We start from the raw sequence: 24,570 nt of genomic DNA, 5'->3' as shown, positions 1-24,570 counted from the left end.
AATTTGACATAATCTGCTTACAAGAGGTACATATTAAAAAGCAACATGAATATATACTAAAACAAGGAAAATTAGGGAAATTATTTACATCGCTGGCACAATCAAAAAAAAGAGGTGTGGCATTATTTATTAAAGAAACAATTTTGGCAAAATTAATTTATACAGAAGATGATGGAAGGATTTTGATGGTGGAGATAACGGATAACAGCGTTAAAACACTTTTAATTGCAATTGATGCCCCGAATGATAAACAAGAAGAATTCTATAGGAAATTACATACAAAAATAATTGATTTGGACTATGTTAATATCTGTATGTTGGGTGATTTTAATGGAATAATTAATTACTGGTTGGACTATAAAACACAAAAAACAACAAAAACGTTAGAAAGATACTACCAAAATCCTTCCTTCGAATAACGGAAGAATTTAATTTAAAAGATGCATGGAGAGAGAGAAATGCGGAAAGTAAGCAATATACTTTCTATTCAAATAGACACACATCCTGGTCTAGAATAGATATGATATGGATGTCAGCAGAATTATTGACTAATGTACGATCATAATCCAGTATCAGTTATTTGGAAAGGATACAAGAGGAGATCTACATGGACTCTAAATAATATGATTCTGAAAGAAAAAGATTTTAAACAGAAAATAGAGAAGGAACTTGTTTTCTTCTTCAAAGAAAATAAAAAAGAAGATACTCTTTACAGAATCTCTGGGACACGATGAAGGCCTACACAAGAGGCTTAATAATAGATTATACTAGGAGAAGAAACATAAAACAAAAAAAGATATTTAAGGTATTAGAGGATGACTATAAAAGACTGGAAAAAGACTTACAGAAGTCCCCACAAAAAAAGACATTAAAAATAAAATGGATATAATTAAACATAAAATGAGATTAATGGAAAAAAAGGAATTAGCACAAAAAATTAAAAGTACGAAACAGAATTACTTTGAAGATGCAAATAAACCAGGCAGATGGCTAGCTTATAAACTGAGAAAGGAAAGAGAAGCAAGAAGAATTAGCCAATTAATAAATAAAGAAGGTCAGGTTTGTTATGGAAATGAGCAGAAGAAAAAAAATTATACAAGATTACTAGGGAAAACTATACTTTCAAGAGAATATTCAAGAAGAAAAAATCAAGCAATATCTTCAGAAAGCAAATCTACCTCAGATACCCAAAAATATTGAAACAATGTTAGAAGGAAGTATAACAATGATGGAAGTAACAGAAGCCTTAAAAAAACAGAATGCTGGGAAAGCTCCAGATGGGTTGTCAGCGGAATTCTATAAGACTTTTCAAAAAATATTGAATTTTCATCTTCTAGAATTTATGAATGAAGTTATGTTAAAGAAAAGAATACCAAAAAACATGGTCAGAAGCGTACATTACACTTATACCAAAGGAAGGTACAGACCTGCAGCAAGTTAAAAATTATAGACCTATATCTTTATTGAACTCACACTATAAAATCTTTGCTTCAATTTTGGCAGAAAGACTAAAAAGATACTTAAATAATTTTATTCATACTGATCAAAATGGATTTCTGCCAAAGAGACAAATCAAAGATAATGTGAGAATCATTTTGGGTTCTCTGGAATATTATGAAGCACAACCTGACAAGCAAATGGCTTTGATGTTTCTAGATGCTCAAAAAGCCCTTGACAATGTGAGTTGGCGATTTATTTTACTGCAGCTGATACAAATGGGCTTTGGTAAGAAATTTATCCAAGCCATTGAAACAATATATCATGAACAAACTGCAAAGGTGATGGTAAATGGAGAATTAACAGAATCCACAGATATAAGAAAAGGGACAAGGCAAGGCTGCCCATTGTCGCCTCTGCTGTTTATGTTAACATTGGAAGTGTTGAACAGGAATATCAGAGAAGAAAAAGAAATAAAAGGAATGAACATTAAAAAGGAGGAGTATAAACTGCAGATTACCTGGTATTTATATTAGAAGACCCAATGGAAACAGCACCCAAATTAATAGAAAAAAATAGAAGAATATGGAAAAGTAGCAGGTTTGAGAATAAGTAAAGACAAAACAAAGATATTAACAAAGAATATGTTAACAAGACAAAAGAAAGAGTTGGAAGAAACTTTAAAAATACAGGTCATGAACAAGGTTAAATACTTAGGGATTTATATTACACCAAGATGTAGTACACTGGAAGAAGACAACTATGTTAAATTCAAACAGCAGATTGCGACAGACTTTATGAAATGGGAAAAATTGCAACTATCATTGATTGGGAGAATATCCACAATTAAGATGAATATATTGCCTAGAGTTTTATATTTATTCCAGACAATTCCTATTCGATTAGGGAAAGAGTTTTTTGAAGATTTAAATAGAATTGTGTTGAAATATATTTGGCAGGGTAAGAAAGCAAGAATAAAATTAAAGCTGTTAAAAGATGGAAGAATAAGAGGAGGGTTTGCATTGCCCAATTGGGAGCTATGTTACCAGGTGACAAGTTTGATGTCGGTAAGGGAATAGATAACACTAAGGAACAGTAGATTATGGACTTTAGAAGGCCATGACTTGTTGCTGGGATGGCATGCCTTTCTCTGGTATAAGGGAACTAGAACACAGGGGTATTTTAGAAGACATTATATTCACGAGGCATTGTTTTTGAGCTGGGAGAAGATAAAAAGACAATATTATTTAAAAATTCCAACATGGATATCAACTATTGAAGCTTGTCTTATCCAATGATATATAAAAAGGAACAAACAGTTAGATATGGTTGAATGATAATTTAAAAGCTTTATGGATATCTATTAGAATTTAAATTGGAGGAGAAGCAAGTTAAAGAAACGATGATTGCTTGGGGGGGAAATTTTGGATATGGGATTGATTTGGAAAAATGGCAAAAATTGTGGTTTCAAAATTATAAAATGACAATGTGAACTGCATATAAAGAAAATTTGTATAAGATGTTTTACAGGTGGAACATAACCCTGACGAGACTTGCGAGAATGTTTAAGAATAAATCAGATAAATGCTGGAAATGTCATCAGATACCTTGTTCATATTACCATATGTGGTGGACGTGTTCAGACGCAAAGAAATATTGGACTAAAATCCACACACGGTTGGAAAAAATGATAAAACAACATATAGACTTTAAACCAGAGATATTTTTGTTGGGAATCATACCGGACATATACAATAAAGAATTGAAATATTTGATTGTAAATGTTTTAACAGTGGCTAGAACTGTATTTGTGAAGAACTGGAAAAATGACAAAATACCTATGCAGGAGGAAGTTATCAAAAAAATTATAGACTGTGCTGAAATGAGTAAACTGACATTTGAAATTAGAGAACAAGAAGATAAGCAATTTTGTATGATATGGGATTTGTTTTTATCAATGGTTGGATAAAAAGGCATGGTAATATAATAGGCTAGATAATTTTGTGATAGAAATCTAACAGATTGATATAAAACATAATATAGATATATATAACCACTGGTTGAAAGTACAACATGAATTTTAAGATAAAACTTGGAACATCTCGTATAAAATGATGGAATAAATAGTTTAGTCATGGATGATTAATAACTGATAAATATATAAACATATGTTAGTTTGACAATGGGAAGACTGATATAAATTGTGAGTAGATGACTACAAAAGTATAGCACAAAAGATACGTAACCAACTGACACACTGTATGTATATAAAATGCAAGAGGATTTTATGTTTTTGTATGTGTATGTTTGTGTTTAAAAATAAAAAACTTTATTTAAAAAAAAACAACTACAATAGCCAGTTAATGTGATAGGTAGACAGTTACTTAATGAATGTTGGTAATTAATAAATGTTAATTGATATGTTAGAGAACAAATCAAAAGTAATGTTATTTATTACTAAAAATTAATCAATCCATCAATCAATTATTCAGATCACTCTAATCAAATAATTTTGCTAAGCAACAGCCTAATTAATTACATTAATCACTAATCACACTGGTCAATTAAATTCACTAAATTACTGATTTTACTAATCAGATATTCAGTAATCACACTATGTGCACTAAACACTCTAATCACACTAATCAATAAAAACAATAAATCAATTAATCATTTGATAAAAATAATTATTTTAAAGAAATTGATTTGGAGACATCATTATCTAATCTTTGATATAGATCTTGAGGTAGAAAGTTATAAATTTTGAGATAATGAAAGTAATGAAGTAGTATTGAGAGTCAGCAAGTAAAGGGTTATTGCTTTGCTAGTTTTTGTTGATATCTGAGAAAAGGTTTATAACCCCTAATAAACTGGCTGGAGATCTCTTTTCCTGGGCTGGAGAAACAGTAGTTTCTTTGTGTCAAACAGGTTTTAAAACATGAACAGAGGAAACATTTCCAAGTCCTACTCAAACTGTTTTCCTCTTTCCTCTTCAAAACAATCAGTGAGCAAGGGTTTACACTCGCTTTCTTGTTTTGTAGTTTGAGTTTTTGAGATAGCAAAGTTGCAAAGATGCTGAAGGGGGAGGATCTCTGGCCCTTCTCTTTGAATTTAAAAAAGTTTGTGGCTCAGAAAGAGAAAATAATTCAGGGAGAGAATTCGGGCAATCTGATTACTTATAACCTTGCTTTGATTTATTGCTGCTGTTATCTGATCCACTGGGGACACTCGTTGTAAAAACTGTAGGTTTTGAACACGCCGAAATAAGAGCAAAATACGCAGCTGACTCTGATCAAGAAAGGACTGAAAAACTCCTTAAGGACTTGGTCTCTGTATCTTCCCTCCTTGTTTCTCCCTGCCAGCTGTCCAATGTGGCTCCTGGGAAATTGTGTGGAGGATATTAATGGAAACACGTTGTCTGGCGTGGAAGATATTTCAATCAGCTGTGTGGGGGATTTAAATGAAGGTGCGTTTTTTGCACTCCGCTGGCTCCAAGTGATCCAGTTCAAGAGCTCCACCGGTGTGATTAATAGGGCTCGATGGAAAGAGCTTCACTTCTCTGGGGAAAGAGAGGAGGGCTCCGGATTGGTTAGCAGGAGCTCTGCTGGAGTGATTAGGGCTCCGGGGCTTCGGAATCCAGCATTTTTTGGGCTTGTTTTTTGGGCTACAGTTTACTCACAGTTACTGGCTCAGGCGGTAGATTTAAAGGTGATTTCTGGTGCAGGCGGTGGCTTTATAGGGAGATAGTGCTCCAGGAGCGAGAACCTCACCTTCCTAGTTGGGTGCCGCCATCTTTGTTGTTCAGCCAACTGCTGAATAATAAGAACTAAGGAAGAAGAAGAACAGACAAATACTTTTATAGGCAACATGCTCCATAGCATATTTATATATTAACATTGGGAGAGATATATGGAATGCATCTATCACACAGCAACAGACTGTTTACCATTGGGCCTCATGATATTCAAATGTTAACTTTTATAGACTTGTCTGAAAATTACACTAATTGCCCAAAATCAGAAGAAAGAAGACTAATACAATTAATGAGAAGACATTGACATTAGAAATATATAAAGAATTCAAAATTTTAAATGAGGATATCTATCTATCTATCTATCTATCTATCTATCTATCTATCTATCTATCTATCATCTATCTATCTATTTATCTATCATCTATCTGACTACCTACTTACCTTTCATTCCAGGCCAAATAGTTTTTGAACATTCAAGAAATCTGGAATACTGCACAGTGCTATTAATGTATTATAAATATCATTTGAAGCTAATTTTATTAGTGAACTTGAAGGAATCTCATGACTTCCTTTGACTTCTTGGAAGCTTCAGTTAAGTTCCTTGAGCTTTAGTCTTTAGTGTTTCCTTTAAATAAGTGATTTTCCACATTCTCAATCAAATAAAAATATTCTGGTCATTGTGTGAAGCATGTGGCCCATCACACTATGAAGTTCTTTGAAGTGGGTACACAAGATATTGTAGTGGGTTATTTTGACCCCCCCCAACCACTGTTTTTGTCCCTTTTTTTTTCACTTGTTTAGAATCTCAATTATTTTTGTAAGAATTTGGCAGGAAAAAAATTGCTCCTGTTTCTTTGAAAACTTCTGACCTAACATAACAAAGAGCTATGGTGTTTTTTTTTAGGCAGACTGCAAGAAGTCACATGAGAAAGAATAAATTAGCAGATCCTTGAGGATTATGAGGCTGATTGCATCATACATGTTTTTTTTCAAAACCAAATCAGCAAGTCTCCTGGCACATGTGGAACATTACAATTCTCCAAAACTTTTTCAGTGTGCTGAGTACCCATTGTTTTAATTTCACAAATTTAGAGCAATGGTAATCTTGCACCATCACCTGATAGAATAGAGAATAGCTGCAGGTAAGACCTAATCTAGTTGCTAGGTCTGTTTTCTTCATCTACAAAATAGCCTTATTTCTAAACCAAGAAAAAATGTTTAAGTATGCCAAACTTTGGTATGGACATAATTAATTAGTATATATTCAAACTCCCTAGAATATCTTTTTTTAAATAAATATTATAATGTACACTTAATTGTAGTATTTATTCCTTGTAGTGTTGTAATAACTGGTGTTCACTATATCTACATTATTTATGTTCAGTCTCACTAATTTTGTGTCATAGCTAGCCACTTTTCCTCTTTACGATTTGTGTTCTAGTAGAGGACTTAGACATTATGAAGGTTGTATATAATATGCATATTATTTTTTATACTTGACTTATTAATAAATGGTCCCAAATTTAGCAGAGCAAGAATTTCAGTGCCCATAATTGTCAATAAAGATGTGTGTCTGTGTGTAATGTGTGTTTATGTCTGAGTGTGTATTTAAGAGTTTGTGTGTATAGCACACATGCATACATTCACACATGCATACATATATACTCTCACATGATCCTGAGTTAATTTTAAATCTACTTTTTCTATTTCTTCATTTCAATCTTTTCTCTTTGTACATTACACATAGATTCCTATTTTTTCTTTAATGCCTGGTTATTTTTAATTGCATTATTCCTTAGTCATTCCATCCATTGCAAATCATTAATTTAATTTTTGCATGAATAAATATGAGGATAAAGTTGATGAATTTGCTTTCTTCATTTATCTCTCTAAACAGAATTCCTTCATTCACTCCATTTTAGTCCAACAGGCAAGTATGTATGAATGTCAACAAACATCCATTCACCTCACTTCATTAGCCCCAACTCAGATTTAGTATTTTTAGGGATTCAGATATTCACAAGTGCTCTGACTAGAGAAATCATGGAAGGGACACATCTTAGTTGTGTGATAAGTAAAAATGTTTGTTAATCATTAGCATACATTAAATAAAAGTGATCTTGGTAAGCCTACAGAGAAAATCATCTGACAAGAATGGGGCTTCAATTTCCTCAACCAATGCTTATAGATCAACCAAATCAGACTATCTCCTTCACAAAATGACATAAATCAACTTCTGTAGCACAGTTTTTGGCCATGGAATGGCTTTAACAAAACTGCTTCAATTCAATTTCTAGCCTGAATACATGGGTGTTAGAGTAGCCATGTTCTAATTGGACAGCATAATTCAAAACTATATATCTGTAATTCATTCATGCAATCTTTTTAATTCTTGTTATGTTTCAGGACCTATTTTGCCTTCAATGAATCTGAGTAATGTAAATAAGTCTATGCCAATTATGGTAATGAAGAAATGTTCACTATCAAGAAAGGAAACCAGACAATAATGTCAGAATTCATCCTTGTAGGATTGGCAATTCTCCCTGAGTTGCAGCCTCTTTTTTTCCTTTTCTTCTTGATAATATATCTTGCAACAATAACTGGAAATCTCCTCATTATATTCTTAGTGATATCTGACCACCATCTTCACTCCCCTATGTACTTTTTCCTGGGGAATCTGTCCTGCCTGGAGACCTGTTATAGTTCAATCATTTTACCAAAAATGTTGGCCAATTTGTTTACTGGTCAACAATCTATTTCTTTTACTGGATGCATGATCCAATTCTATTTCTTTAGTTCTTGTGCTGGTACAGAGACTTACCTCCTGGCTGTCATGTCCTATGACCGATATCTGGCAATATGTAGACCTCTGCATTATGCTTCCATCATTCATGGAAATATAGGTGTCCGGATCATGATGGGATTGTGGATTGCTTCTTTTCTAGCTAGTTGCCTAACAGTGTCTCTTTTGGCTCAGTTATCATTCTGTAGCTCCAATGTCATAAATCACTACTTTTGTGATTTGATTCCACTTGAAAAACTTTCATGTAGTGACACAAACCTGATTGAATTTGTAACCCTTTGCATTAGTTTCATTTTCATTATCATCCCATTTTTACTAACACTAATATCCTATATTTGCATCATTGTCACAATTCTAAAAATAGCTTCTGTTACTGGAAAGCAAAAGGCCTTTTCAACCTGTTCTTCTCATCTTTTGGCAGTTTGTCTTTTTTATGGAACATTAATAATTGTCTACCTTTTGCCAGATACACCTAGTCTGAGGGAACTGAATAAAGTTTTTTCCATTTTCTACACTGTCTTGACTCCTCTGATCAACCCTTTGATTTATAGTTTAAGAAATCAAGAAGTCCACAAGGCCCTAATGAGAATTAAAATCAAAGCAATACATATTGCAAAAATGCAAATTAACATATGATCATAACATAACATTAAACAATTATTTCCTCCTTTTATTCTGCCTATATGCTGAACTGTGGCACTTTTTCTTCATCAACAGAAAAATATTGTGCCTGAATGACCTAACATTCAATTATGCAAGATTTTCTTTCAAATCCCATTTTACACTAAAAACCTTTAATAACTGTTGTACTAAGTATCATATTAAAGAGTATATCTTCTGTAATACTTCATCTGATTTACATAACATGCTTTTTCCCTCCGTATTGCTATTGACAAAAATATTGTAAAACAATATTGTAAAATATTTGGTTGTAGACATCATTATTACAATTAATTGATATTTTATATTATAATTCTTAAAATTTATTGTACTACTTGAGAAAATCCATGTCATCCAATTAAACTCCATGACCCAATCAAATTGCTTTCTTTGTTGTTCCCTGAAGCTTTTGTGATTAGTGCAGAGAAGAGCAATAAAGATGATTAGAGGACTGGAGGGTAAAATATATGAAGAACAGTTGCAAGAATTGGGCATGGCTAGTCTAGTGAAGAGAAGGATCATGGGTGACATGATACCAGTGTTCCAAAAGAGGAGGGGGAGTCAACCTATTTTCAAAAGCATCTGAAGGCCAGACAAGGAATAATGGATGGTAAGTGATACAGAAGAAATTCAACTTAAAAATAAGGAAAATTTTTCTGACAGTGAGAATAAGCAACCAATGGAACAGTTTGTCTTGAGAGATTGTGGGTGCTTCATCACTGGAAGGTTTCAAGAAGAGACTGAACAGCCATCTGTCAGAAATGGTATAGGGTCTCCTGCTTAAGCAAGGGGTTGGACTAGATCAGAGATTGCCAACTGGTGGTCGCGGATCACTGGTGGTCCGTGGATCACTGCTGGTCCATGAGAAAATTTTGGTGGTCTGCAGCACACCCGTGTCTGCAACAGGGGTGATATTGATGGTGGATGGACTGATGCACGTGGAGAGGGAGGCTAGTGCACAGGAGATCATGGCATCAGAGTCCTTTCCGGGTGTTCCCTGGCTTGTGACGGGGTGGGGGGGAAGGAACCTCTGAACTGGTGTTGCATCCTACCTCCACACATCAAGGAGGCCTAGCGGTTGCAGCAATGCCTTCAGGTGAAGATGTTGCGAGGGGGAGGCTCAACCCCTCCCCTCAGGAGCTGCAAAGTGCTCACCATCTCTGCCAGCTGCCAAGCCTCCTCCCACCAAGTTTCCCTTCTTCCTCGCAAGAAGCACTCACACACCCAATGGAAAGGAATAGGCTTGGTGGCTGCAGGAGAGGCAGTGACCACTTTACGGCTCCTGAGGGGAGGGGTAGAGCCTCCCCCTTGCAACATCTTCAGCTGAGGTCATTGCTGGCAGCTACTCAGCGACCTCGATGTGTGGAGGCAGGAAGCAACACCAGTTCAGAGGTTCCTTTCTCCCCATCCCCACCCCCTCACAGGCCAGAGAACACCTGGGAAGGGCTCCGATGCCACAATCTCCCATGTGCATCAGTCCATTCATCGCCGGTATCACCCCTGTTGCTCCACCTCCCCCGAGCATCTGGTCTTCAGCATGTGACTCGTTGGCCTCTGAACATCAGATTCCCATCACCCAGCACCAGTTCAGAGGTTCCTTCCCCACACCTCCACACAGGGACAGAGGGGAGAGCGAAGGGAGAAATCCCAGTGTTTTGTTTTCTGTGGGAAACAGGTCCAAATGACTCTGAGTGTTTAAGGTTGCAGAAACAGGCAGCCAAGCTAAGTGCCTGAAGGACCTCATCCCATCAGTGGGAGACGAGGCGCTTCAGTGAGCAGCATGCTGGATTTATATTAATGGTCTACGGGATTTAAAATTATGAGTTTGGTGGTCCCTCAGGTCCAAAAGCTTGGTGACCCCTGGATTAGATTAGACCTACAAGGTCCCTTCCAAGTCTGTTATTCTATTCTATTCTATTCTATTCTATTCTATTCTATTCTATTCTATTCTATTCCATTCCATTCCATTCCATTCCATTCCATTCCATTCCATATAGATGGAGTGGATCTTTCCTAGAATAGTGATGCTGCAATCTGGTAACCTTTCAGGTCCGTGATTCAGTGTATTTTTTCATCAATAAAACTATATATTATCACTGAATTTACAAACTAAAATATTCCCATTTAGAAGTTTCCTTTGGTTGGCAGATTGTAATTAGTTTTATCAAGTGAATTAAATTTATACTTTGCATGATTCTTCCAACAAGTATTAGTATTTAATAAAATCTCAGACTAAATATCACTATATATTTGATATAGATAGTGAATGCAAAAATTTGGAGAGCAGTTACCAAACATAACCTGTAATTACCAGTAATATGTTGTCTTTATTTTGAGAATGAAGAATTGATCTAGATTCATTTTTCACATAGGGAAGAATGAGTGAGTCAACAGGATGGAGAACACAATGGAGCTGTTGAAATTCTCCAAAAGAGAAAATGGAGAAGTTATATAAAGATTTTTATACTATCTTCATTACATTACACAAACTTATATAAAGTTTATGTAATGTAATGAAGATAGAAACCCCAGCCTTGTTGAAAATTACAGACCAATCTCTTTATGCTGCATCACCTGTAAAATCATGGAATCAATTATTAACCAATCCATTATCCTCCATTTAGAGACAAATAACCTACTCTTTAACAAACAATTTGGTTTCAGAAAAGAACTATCCTGTAATCTGCAACTCTTACACTGCAAAAACATATGGACTACACAACTTGATCAGGGCAAAGCAATTGATGCAATTTACATAGACTTCGGTAAAGCCTTTGATTCAGTGGTACATGACAAACTACTCCTAAAATTAAAATCTTATGGTATCTCTGGACACCTGCATAACTGGATAGAAGCATTCCTGTCAAACAGGCAACAAATGGTCAAAATTGAGAGCGTCCTATCAAATCCTGTATCTGTCAACAGTGGTGTCCCCCAAGGCAGTGTTCTAGGACCAACTCTCTTCATACTCTAGATTAATGACCTCTGTGATCATATCAAGAGCAACTGCATTCTTTTCACTGATGATGTTAAGCTATTCAACACCACTGACAATACTGCTACCCTTCAAAAAGACCTCGACTATGTATCAGAATGATCAAACAAATGGCAACTTCAAATCTCAAGTCTTACATAATGGCAAAAAAAATGAGAAAATAAAATACAAGCTGAATAGTCAAGACCTTGTTGATGACACAGACTTTGTCAAGGACCTTGGAGTACTCATCTCAAATGATCTAAGTGTTAGAGCCCACTGTAACTACATAGCCAAAAAGACATTAAGAGTTGTAAACCTAATCCTGCATAGCTTTTTCTCCGATAATATCACTCTACTAACTAGAGCATACAAAACATTTGCTAGACCAATACTTGAATACAGCTCATCAGTCTGGAATCTGCATTACGTATCTGATATTAATACAATTGAGACAGTCCAGAAATATTTTATGAGAAGAATTCTCCACTCTATTCATAGCAGAATACCTTATGCCACCAGACTTGAAATTTTAGACCTAGACAACCTAGAACTACCTCAGTTCAATCTAAGTATAGAACATAAAATTATATATTGCAATGTCCTACCTGTCAATGAATACTTCAGCTTCAGCCATAACAATACAGGAGCACACAATAGATACAAACTCAAGGTTAATTGCACCAAACTTGATTGCAGGAAATACAACTTCAGCAACAGAGAGGTTGATGTCTGGAATACTCTACCTGATTCTGTGGTTTCTTCCCCAAACCCCAAAAACTTTAACCTCAGACTGTCTACTATTGACCTCAGCCCTTTCCTAAGAGGTCTGTAGGAGGCCTGCATAAGTGCACCAATGTGCCTACCGTTCCTGACCTATTGTTTCTTTTTTTTTTATTCATATCCATTTCATGTATTCATTTTATTTATTTTATTTTATTTGGTTTGTCAATTGCTTATAAGATAATGGGTATAAGTAAAAATATAGTTATTAATACATGGATACATATAAGAAAAATAAAAGAAACAATAGGACAGGGACAATAGGCACGTTGGTGCACTTATGCATGCCCCCTACAGACCTCTTAGGAAAGGGGTGAGGTCAATAGTAGAAAGTCTAAGGTTAAAGTTTTTGGGGTTTGGGGAAGAAACCACTGAGTCAGGTAGAGTATTCCAGACATTGATCACTCTGTTGCTGAAGTCATATTTCCTGCTATCAAGTTTGGTGTGATTACCCTTGAGTTTATATCTATTGTTTGCTCTTGTATTGTCATGGTTGAAGCTGAAGTATTCATTGACAGGTAGGACATTGCAATGCATGATTTTATATACTATACTTCGATCGGACCAAAGGCAGCGTAGTTCTAGTTTTCTAGGTCTAGAATATTAAGTCTGGTGGCATAAGGTATTCTGCAACAGTAGAGGAGTGGAGAACTCTTCTTGTGAAATATTTGTGGACTTTCTCAACTGTGTTAATATCAGATAGATAATGTGGGTTCCAGACTGATGAGCTGTATTCGAGTATTTGTCTAGCAAATGTTTTGTATGCTCTAGTTTGTAGTGTAATATTACCAGAGAAAAAGCTACATAAGATTAGGTTAACAACTCTTAATGCCTTTTGGGTATGTAGTTACAGTGGACTCTAGCACTTAGATCATTAGAGATGAGTACTCCAAGATCTTTGACAGAGTTTGGATCATCAGCAAGGTCGTGACTATTCAGCCTGTATTTTATTTTCTGATTTTTTTTTTGCCAATATGTAAGACAGAACATTTGTTTGTTGAGATTTGAAGTTGCCATTTGTTTGACCATTCTTATACATAGTTGAGGTCTTTTTGAAGGATAACAGCATTGTCTGTGGTGTTGAATAGCTTTACATAATCAGCGAAGAGAACACAGTTTCTCTTGATATGATCACAGAGGTCATTTATGTAGAGTATGAAGAGAGTTGGTCCTAGAACACTGCCTTGGGGGACACCACTGTTGACATGTTTATACTTATACCTGTTATCTAATAATCACTTGACAAAATAAAATAAATAAATAAAATAAAAAATAGTATAAAAATCTTTACGGACATTATTATGGACGTGATGAAGATTTGGATGATTTGCAAAGATAACTAGATAGACGATAGATATATGATAAAAGATAGATATATGATAGACAGATAGATAGATAAGATAGATAAGATAGATAGATAGATAGATAGATAGATAGATGATAGATAGATAGATAGATAGATAGATAGATAGATAGATAGATAGATAGATAGATAGATAGATAGATAGATATAGATACAGATAGATAGATAGACACACATACACATACTCTATATACACATATGTACATGTACATTTTCATCCTTTTTATGTTTTCCTTTCTTTGGCTTACTGTTTATTGCTTATTGTTTTGGGATCTGAATAATATTTTGTCCCTAGAAGGGAATAGTAGTATGTAGAAAAATCAACATGGCAAAAATCTATGCTAGGTTTTATCTAAAAAATAAAGTAATCCCACATAAAAAGAATGGATTTTAGCATGTTCTTGAAGATTAAGAGTGCATTATATCAGAACAGTTTGTCCAAGCTCCAATCAGCAACAAATCCCTTGGCTCATGTAATATATTTTAATTATCCAATAATTTAAAAAATATAATATAACATACTGCACATGCCAGCTGAAATATTATTACCCTGCATCACCAATTAGTGTAAAAAGGACGATGTAACAGCACTTGGACACAACATTCTGAGAATGGCTTACTACTATATTCCACTCCTGCATCTTTTGTTGTTAATAGCGCACTTTAGAACAATTCTGATATAACATGGAACAACTACAGGTAAGACCTTATCTCATATATTGGCTTTCACTGTCTCCAAGATAGTCATCCTATGCTAACTAGAAACAATTGTTTCAACAGTGTAATAATTTTGGCCTGGGCTGGAAATGGTGTCTGTCTTAGTACCACATATTCACCACGCTATTTCCATTAAAAAACAAAACTCACATTTTCACCTTTTTTCCAAATTTCAACACTTATCTTTATCTTTGAGAAACTATACATCTATATTTGATTGCCATATTTCATATTTATTTTATGCCACTTTTATATATGGTGCTCAGTAATAGTTGGAGTCATTTTTTCAAAGTACAATGGTAATTATTCAGCATTTTTTACAAGCTATAATATTAAATTTCAAAAAGCTTAAGTTTTCATGAGTTGCAGCTTTCTTCATTAAATGCATCATAAATTTGTTTGTTGAAAAAAATGCTACCAGATTCATGTTATTTTTTTTGCAACCACTGTTATTCCCTCACCCCAATAATTATAGATTTAGAAAAGATGGACATATAATTTAAATTGTAATTTTAAAGGTTTATTGTGTGTATACCTTTTAAGTTTACAATTCCATTGAATTCAGTGGCATTAATATTTCAGTAATTACAAGTCATGGGACTGATTGCAGAATTAATTTTTAAGAACTTGAAGCCTTTCTTTTAATGCATTTCTTTTTACTTAGGGCAACAATTAAAAGAAAGAAATAACAGATGAAATAATTCTAAATTTAACTTCAGTAAATAAAATAACAAAGAAAGCCTTTCAAAGGGAAAGATGTACATTCTTAATATGTGACCATCAAAAATAGTTTTCTCTTTCTCTGCAGCACAAACAGTTTTTCTTAGGAACAGGCAACATAGAGAGAATATACTGTATTCTTAAAAAAAAATCTTTTAAAAAGGGTTAGTAGGTGATGATCCGTAGGCTATTTAGCAGGCTATTTATCCGTAGGCTATTTAGCACCTTCGGGGTATCATTGAATTGTTTCCAGAAGTATACTGACTAAAACTGTTGTTGTTTCAGATCAGAAATATTTTTCTACAAACACATATAAGTCAGGAAATATAAGAAATAGGCATGATCTTTTCCAGAGCAGGACTTTGTAGAATATTAGTCTATTACTAGAAAGAAATTATCTTTATATCCAATTGATTGATTTACTCACTTACACCTTCTCCTTGTCACACATTTGTGTATGTGTGTGCGTGTGTGTTTATGTGTATACATACATACATACATACATACATACATATATATTAATTATTCAGCTTTGTTCGGGTATTTTCCCACGTCATTATAGTTGTGCTTTTAAAGTTGTAGCAACGTTTCGGCAGAATCTCATCTGCCATCATCAGGCTTCTGTATTGTGTTTGTCTGTGAGTCAGACTTTCACAGCCGTTTCTGTTTTAAATTTGGTGCTAGCCTACGCTGTGCCAGAATGGTTTTTACTTCATCTTGATTGGTTGGGAGTCTGGTCTGTGTTTATTGGTCTTGGAGTTTGCTGTGTTCTGCCTGATTGATGTTTCTAATATCTTCTGTCTGTTTTGTAGCTTTTTTTTGCCTTGATTGGCTGGCAACATTGTGTTTCCTGTATTGGAGGCTTTTTGTGCGGCTTGGCTCCAAGAAAACGGACGGCTTTCATTTATTAGGAAGCTAGGTTTCATCTGGGTGCCTGGTTGGGGTGTGTTTTAGCTGCAGGTAATAAGGGGGGGGATCTGTTTGTGCCCAGGTGTTTGCCTGGCTTGTGGTGTGGAGATTTTGTATCCCCTCCACAGAATAGTTTTGCATCTCAAACTTTATTAATGAAATGACTGCACAGGATAAAATTCCATAGGATGATATTGGGGGAGACTGGACTTTTAATTAGTAATTTGAACCAAAACCATTAGGGCATTTCATATTTGCCAAACATTTTATTCTTATTATGGTGCAGGACTGATTTGGCATGCCATTAATTTGATTAATGAGGAATGCACACAAAGTGAAAAAGAATCATTAAACTTTGCAAAACATGTTATTTTAAATACAATTTTACTTTTGGTAGCTGTGGCCAAGTATAGTTTTTTTAAACAAAATATGATAGATACAATTCTCCCAAATATGTGCAGTTTAGTTTTTTTCCCCCTGTGGAATATATGATCATGTGTAAAGAATGATATTTGCAAGTGTTTATTGCTGCCCATTTTGCCAGGTTTTTTAGGCAAGAGGGGTTCTTTTGTCAGGACATTTGATTCTCATTAAATTTATTTATTTTTATTAATTTTATTTTCTCAACCTATTATAAGATAACAGGTATAAGTATAAACATAGTTATGAATACATGAAATGGATACATATAAGAAAAATAAAAAGAAACAATAGGTCAGGAACCTACATTGGTGCGCTTATGCACTTATAAGTTTTTGAGGTTTGCGGAAGAAATCACAGAGTCAGGTAGAGTATTCCAGACATTGACCATTGCTGAAGTCGTATTTCCTGCAATCAAGTTTGGTGCAATTAACCTTGAGTTTGTATCTATTGACAGAGTTTGTATCATCAACAAGGTCTTGACTATTCAGCTTGTATTTTATTTTTTGATATATATTTTTTGCCAATAGCAAAAGAGCATTTATTTGTTGAGATTTGAAGTTGCCATTTGTTTGACCATTCTGACACATAGTCAAGGTCTTTTTGAAGGGTAGCAGTATTGTCAGTGGGGTTGAATAGCTTTACATCATCAGCGAAGAGAACGCAATTGCTCTTACTGTGACCACAGAGGTTATTTATGTGGAGTATGATGGGAGTTGGTCCTAGAACTGCCTTGGGGGACACCACTGTTGACAGGTGCAGGATTTGATAGGATGCTCCCAATTTTGAACATTTGTCTGTTTGACAGGAATGCTTCTACCCAGTTATGCAGATGTCCAGAGGTACCATAAGATTTTAGTTTTAGGAGTAGTTTGTCATGTACCACTGAATCAAAGGCTTTACAGAAGTCTATGTAGATTGCATCTATTGCTTTGCCCTGATAAAGTTGTGTAGTCCATATATTTTTGCAGTGTAAGAGTTTCAGATTACAGGATAGATTTTTTTTCTGAAACCAATTTTTTTTTATTAGAGAGTAGGTTGTTTGTCTCTAAGTGGAGGATAATGGATTGGTTAATAATTGATTCCATGACTTTACAGGTGACGCAGCATAAAGAGATTGGTCTGTAATTTTCAACTAGGCTGGGGTCCAATAGATAGAGATGGTTTTAGATTACGTAGTGCTTTTTCAATATTATCTTCTGTAAAATCGATATGTATTAGATCATTGTAGTTCTCTGTGGTTCGACTAGGAAATACTGGGCATGATCCATTGCTGTTTACAAATACTGAGCCAAAGAATGTGTTAAAGAGGTTGGCTTTAATGGTGTCATCATTGCAGTCTTTACCATTCGGTCCTCTCTGGGGTGGGATGGACCTTGAGTCTTTTAGTTTGTTGTTTACAAAATTGTAGAAAGTGCAGGTGGAATTGTTGCATAGAAGGATTTTGTCTTGTTTAATGTGATAATTGGTACATTCAGTCTTTATCTGGTGACATAATTTTTTGTATAGGCTTTTGAAGTTGGCAATGTGACCAGTTTTAGTTTTCCACCAAAGTGATTTCTGTTTGGATTGAAGCTTCCTTATTGTTATGGGTAATTTGTTTTTTCTGGTTTTGTGAGTTGTTATTGGTACATACAGTTTGATGACTCTTTTGACTTCAAGTAAAAATATGTTGTAATGGTCTTCAACAGTATTTCATCCAGTGAATAGAAATTGCCAATCAAGGGATCAGAGATCATTGTTTATAAGATCATAGTTGCCTTTTTTGAAGTTATAATTGGGGATTCTGTCATTATGATGATTTCTGTGTGGACGTATGTTGAGACAAAAGTCAATCATGTTGTGATCATGGTTGGAAAAGGGTTCTTTAATTTGTATTCCATAAATTGAATTCAAACTATTGTAGAAGATGAGATCGAGGCAGTTGTTAAGTCTAGTATTGTTGGTTATTAGTTGTTCCAGTCCTAGTGTGGTAACGGCATTGTACAGGGTTGTATGAATGGGTTCAGATGTACATTCATTTAGTGTCCAATTTATAAGAGGTAAGTTGAGGACACCAAGAAAAATGAAAGGGTGTGGGCAGGAGGCAGCCCATGTCAGTGGTGAAGTTAGCTTGTTTGCATGAATTATATCATAGTCAGGGGCTTGATAGAAAAGTAAGAAGCAGATTGATTTAAGGACAGTTCACAGACGATGGTCTCGGGAAGAGCAAGCTCTTGTATAATTTGGATCTTTTTTAGATTTAGAGACTTTTTATAGAATATAGCAACTCCACCACCTCTACGGATTTTGTGATCTGGCCAAAAAACTTGATATTCTCTTGTAGTGGTAATGGAGTCTGGGAAAGATGCATTTAACTATGTCTCACAGACAAATATGATGTCAAATGTAGCTGAGCTTAGAAGGATGAGGAATTCATGCATTTTATTTGCGAGGCTTCTTGCATTGAGTTTGCATTTAAGATATGAAGTAGTGGGTCTGGAGGAAGTAAGGGGTGTGCATCCCTAACATTGGATGTTTGGGTGATGGATATTGTGATGTGGGTTGTGTCTCTTGCTTTTGATACAGTCAGCATTGTAATCAATGTATAGATTTGTATTACCTAATTCATGCAATCTTTTGAGCTCAGAACGTAGCTCCCGGGATTATACATGTTGCTGTAAGGTTAGATCAGGGTGAGAATCAAGGTTCTTATGGTGTTGTTGCTCTTTGTGAGTGAATTTATTGAGAAAATGAATTTGTGTTTGCTTTTTTCATTTTTGCAAACAACCCTGTAGAGGTGTGGGATCATCCCACATCAATCTTTGTTTTTAAGCTCAGGACCAACATGGGTAATATCAAATATTTCTTCAGGGGAGATGGTTGATGCTTGATTTTCTCTGATGATGTTTTGAATGTTATAGATGTCATCATTGTCATTGACCTCTAGACCAAATAAGATGGCATTTGGTCACTTCCATTCACGCTCAACGGCTTCTTTGATGAGGATGGGGATATCAATATTTGTAGGATTTGTTGTTTTTTGTGGATTGGGTTTTGGTTGCAGTTGTTGAGTAGAGATGTGGTTTGTCGATGTTTGATGTTCGTTTTTTAGTACTGTCTCTTTTTTTCAAGGTTTGCCAATCTAGTTTGTATAGTGTCAAGGGATGCTACAATGGTGTCAAGGAATGTTATATATGTTTCAATGGTATCGACTCTTTCAAACATGGTAATGTATTTTTCTAGTTTGGGTCTGCATGGTGGACAGAAATATGGAAAAGCATTGGCAGATGTTTTTAGGAATAGAGCCATTTGCTTGGGTAATCCTAAGCAATTATAGTGAGCATAGTTGTTACAAAGAGAACAGTTGATGTAATCTTCATTCTCCTTTAAATATTCTTCACAAATAAGGCAAGAGCAAGAGTCTTGTGGTTCTTTAGTAGGGGTTTCTTACCTTTTAGGTTGAGGTTTGACATTGAATTGTTTTCCTGGCATGGTGAGTTTGTTGAGATGGTTTGTTGATTAGGTTGTTCAATCAAACAAGGTATTATGGTAATCAATAAAGTAATATCATGCCAAACAGTCTATTATACTAATCACACCAGTCAATTAATTTAACTAATCAATAATCACCCTAATAATTAATTACACTAATCAATAAACACACTAGTCAATTAATTGTCCTAATCATTAATTTGCACAAAACATACTAATCATACTAATATTCAAAATAGTTAACCAAACTAATTAATAACCACTAGTCTATGATAATCTATAATAATATATTATATTAATTGATATAATATATCAATTTATATATTAATATATATACATTGATATCCCTCCCCTCCCCCTGTGGTGGGATTCAATTTTTTTTACTACCGGTTCTGTGGGTGTGGCTTTGTGGCATGGCAGGGGTGGGATACTATAAAATCTCCAGTCAGAGGTGGTATTTGCCGGTTCACCAAACTACTCAAAATTTTTGCTATCAGTTCTCCAGAACTTCCTCCCCCTCTGACACACATTCTGAGATGAAAACAATGAACATTATCAGGTGTAGGAGGAGCAGTAGAGCCAAATGGCAGAGTCAAAATAACCTCGAACCTCTATGTAGCCAAAGTGGACTCTACTTCTCCCCTAGGCCATTCTCTAACTCCAGGTACTAATGATTAGTTGAGAATATTCCTGTGCATAGGATATTTTGCAACAAATTGGTTTAATTGGGTCTTCACATGTTGACCTGGTCTATAGCACCTAACATCAGATTATTGTTTATTTCCTTTAATGTCATAGATTAGTGATATTGTCTATCATGATGTGATTAATATGCTTAGAAATACAACATCTGTTCTTTCTGCTGTTTAGATATGACCAAGCAGGTATTCAAGAAATGTATTTCAACATTGGCCACAATCAGCACATGGAAGAAATTAACCGAAAATGAGACTACTAAAGTTCTTCAAAAATATTTTTCAGAACCATCTTAATAATCATTAACAGGAAAGAATGGAAATAAATCAGTCAAGTGTTACAACATTCATTCTTTTGGGATTCAATCTTCCCCAAATGGGAATACTACTCTTTACACTGTTTTTTATTATATACAGTTTGTCTATTGTGGGAAACCTACTTATTGTTCTACTTGTTGTAGCTAATCAACATCTTCATACCCCCATGTACTTCTTCCTTGTGAATTTGTCTTGTTTGGAGACATGTTACATTTCAACCATCTTGCCCAGAATGCTGGCTAGTTTTGTAACTGGGGATAAATCTATATCTATCTACGGGTGTATGACACAATACTACTTCTTTGGTTTTTTAGCATCCACTGAATGTTATCTTCTGGCAATGATGTCTTATGATCGATATTTAGCAATCTGCAAACCTCTGCATTATGCATCTGTCATGAATGGTAAACTCTGTCTCCAGTTAGCTGTCACATCTTGGATGAGTGGTTTGTTGACTAATGCTATCATAACTTTTTTCCTAGTACAGTTAACTTTTTCTGGACCCAATGAAATTGACCATTTCTTTTGTGATGTTTATTCAGTGGCAAATCTTTCCTGTAGCAATACACACTTAGTGAAACATGCTACTTTTATTCTTGGATCCATGGTTATAGGGACCCCATTTATCCTAACAATGACCTCCTACATTTATATACTTTACACTGTGTTGCAAATGAAATCTAAAAAAGCGCAACAGAAGGCCTTCTCTACCTGTTCATCTCATCTCACTGTAGTTTCATTTTTCTTTGTTACACTATTGCTTGTGTATGTTGTTCCTGAAACAGAAAAACTGAAGGAGCTACATAAGGTCTTTTCTCTATTCTACACTATCCTAACACCAATGGTGAATCCCATCATCTACAGTTTGAGAAACAAAGAAGTGAAAGAAGCCTTCTTTAAAACTTTTAGAAAATACAGCAGTAGAGTTTTATAGTATCATAATTTTTCAATGACTATGGTAAAGCAAAATTAAAGATGAGGTATATTTAACAGCTTTGGTGCTACAGAGAGTAATGTGGCCAAAGTATCTCATGTCATGTATGATAGATTCTTTACCTTATTTTGCCTTAGATATTGTTTTAATATCTAAGGTAAAATTTAAAATAATGTTTCTGCTTCTGATATCACTTTGTTTCAAACTGGGCCCTAACCTGCATAGTTTTAATATAAATGTCATAATTTATATTTCAAAAGTGTCCATTAGTACCCGTTCTTATCAAAGTGCTATTATGTGGCCCATCATGGGAGGGCTAAATATATTTGGGCACAAGCAATTGAAGTTTATATTACTGTTATTACTACTGTCCTATTGCTTTATTATTTTCTGTATGATTTTATATTGTATGTTCCTTTTTGTAATATGTTTACATTTGGTCTTTGTTGGAAACAACACAAAACACTTGTGAATAAAGAACATTTTGGTTCCTGGTAAATTAGTTGGCTCCATCTGATCCTAGCCACCCTGAAAGCCATTTAATGAACCACCATATTCCCTCATTGCAATAATTTCATGATGTACTTAAAATATTTTCACATAATTACTAATATGTTTGCTAGTTCAAATCTGTGTATATTTCTATTATACTATTTTCATTTCTAAAAAGATGTGTAATGTTTGGGATCAATAAGCCCATTTTAAATGTAACTTTATTACAGTCATGCATTTAAAATGGAGACCTGTTGAATTTAATAAATAAATAATTATAAAAAATATTTTTATTTCTATGTATTCCTTTATTTACAGTTCACACTAAATCAAAATAATTAAAGTACGGCATACCTATATCACTTACCTATGTAATAATACATATATATATAAGAGAAAGAAACCCTATAAAATTAACGAGTCATGGGTTGTACAAAATAGTTGTTATAAGTTAAGACTATAGATTAAAAAATCTATTGGTTTCAAAATACCTGTATATTAGTCATTGACTCAGGAAATTTTGGAGCTAAAACAGTAGAAAAATAAATGAATGAGATCTATTATTCTAATATAAAGATTAAATAGTTTCTTTAACTATCCTTCTATTTATTATCATATGGCAGGTTAGTATTCAGCACATTCTGACCAGTTCTGGAGAACCAGTAGCAGAAATTTTGAGTAGTTAGGAGAACCAGCAAATACCACCTCTGACTGGAGATTTTACAGAATCTTTCCCCTGCCATGCCCACCAAGCCATGCCCACAGAATCAGTAGTAAAAAAAAATTAATCCCACCACTGGTTAGCATCCATCTGAATTCATTGCTGATGATTGTTTCTAGTATAGGAATATTTTAGAATATTGTATTTATTTATTAAATCATTATCATATAACCATTAAAAAAAAAGGATAAATGATATTATTTTAGGACTGTGTTATTTTACTTCATTTATAAATTGTATAAAGCCCTAGACTTTCTATCACACCTATCTATTGTCCATGATTCCCAAATCTCATCATTGATTGGATAAAAGCAACAGAAATTTGCTCGCTGGATGTTTTCAATCATTGTAGATTTTTTTCCCTTTTCCATGACTGAGTCAATGGGTATTTTTCATCCTAGATTCAATCATCTCTGGGAATGATTGCCACTGTTTCATCCACTAACTTTGCCGGCCCCCGAAATAACTTTGAAAGCTTTGGAAGAACTTTAAGCAGATGTTCTTTTAAGAATCATAATACCTGCTTTGTAGTGATTTAGGCAATTTCTCCTACAATATGACTAACCTGGGGGGAAAAGAATCATTTCAACCCCCCAATCCCATTCTGAGAAATGTTTTCAAACTTGCCAAACAACCTCCTATGGGAACTAAAAACCTCAATTTACTCTTCATAAGTGGAGTCTGTCAGACCCAAGAGGGGGTGCATTAGCTCTGATTGCCATGAGAGTACAATACACTCTTTAGAAGGATGTATGAAAAAGAACTCTATGTTTGAGCAAATACATACTCGATCTTCAAATGAGAGGTGGAGTATCAATCAGCTATCCCCTTAGTAAGGAGTACATTATATGAGAAGACTTTTCTATGTAGGCATATAGAAATTTATAAAAGTAATTGAAGAGCTTCCAAGGAGAGAGAGCAATTCATCTGTAAGAGAGATGGGAAAGTTTGGCTATGCCTACCTAAATGTCTAAGTTTCATATATTTTGCTTACATTTTACCAAGATCTATTGACAGTCCTTACTGTCTTTGATTTATATTTATTTACTCAAAGTATATTGAATATATCTGGTGATGGCATGGATTCTTTACAATGATAAAGAATCATTGAAATTTGGTGTAGTGCTTAAGGTTCAGACTAGAAACTGGGAGACTGTGGTCCTACCTTTGGGATGAAATAGGTGACTTTGGGCTAGTCACTTTTTCTAAATCCATCTCATAGGGTTGTTATTGTGGAGAAAATAGGAGGAGGGAACAGTATCAGGTATATTCACCTCTTTGAGTTATTTATAGGACAATTTTCTATGTTGAAATAAGTTCCATTCTCAAAAAAATGAATCGTGCATTTGATAAGGGACTGGTGTTTGTCATAGCTGCTAATTTCACAAATACGATG

General features: G+C 34.6%; 2 protein-coding genes across 3 annotated transcripts; both read left to right on the top strand.

Moving 5' to 3' along the window:
- The first annotated feature begins 4,400 nt into the window (after nucleotides 1–4,400).
- On the top strand, nucleotides 4,401–22,732 carry LOC148129053 (olfactory receptor 10A7-like). 2 transcript variants are annotated; one of them, XM_087944908.1, is made up of 3 exons: nucleotides 4,401–4,903; nucleotides 6,096–6,333; nucleotides 20,885–22,732. In XM_087944908.1, the coding sequence occupies exon 3, from the start codon at nucleotides 21,026–21,028 to the stop codon at nucleotides 21,959–21,961; it is 936 nt and encodes a 311-aa protein (XP_087801034.1). In that variant the 5' UTR covers nucleotides 4,401–4,903; nucleotides 6,096–6,333; nucleotides 20,885–21,025; the 3' UTR covers nucleotides 21,962–22,732. The 2 variants fall into 2 exon arrangements, with proteins under 2 accessions (XP_087801034.1, XP_087801033.1); XM_087944907.1 differs by lacking the exon at nucleotides 6,096–6,333.
- LOC113426286 (olfactory receptor 1f45-like) lies at nucleotides 7,602–20,963 on the top strand. The gene is made up of 3 exons (XM_026688649.2): nucleotides 7,602–8,576; nucleotides 8,710–8,822; nucleotides 20,885–20,963. Exons 1-3 carry the CDS (start codon nucleotides 7,665–7,667, stop codon nucleotides 20,961–20,963), a joined length of 1,104 nt encoding a protein of 367 aa, XP_026544434.2. The 5' UTR covers nucleotides 7,602–7,664.
- Nucleotides 22,733–24,570: the final 1,838 nt, after the last annotated feature.

Source organism: Notechis scutatus, chromosome Z (genome assembly GCF_049901735.1).
Source record: "Notechis scutatus isolate UNSWTSFEM ecotype Mainland chromosome Z, rNotScu1.2, whole genome shotgun sequence".
In the NCBI taxonomy this organism is placed as follows: domain Eukaryota; kingdom Metazoa; phylum Chordata; class Lepidosauria; order Squamata; family Elapidae; genus Notechis; species Notechis scutatus.
Note: the sequence above shows the minus strand (reverse complement) of the source record. Positions and strands in the feature narration are given on the sequence as shown.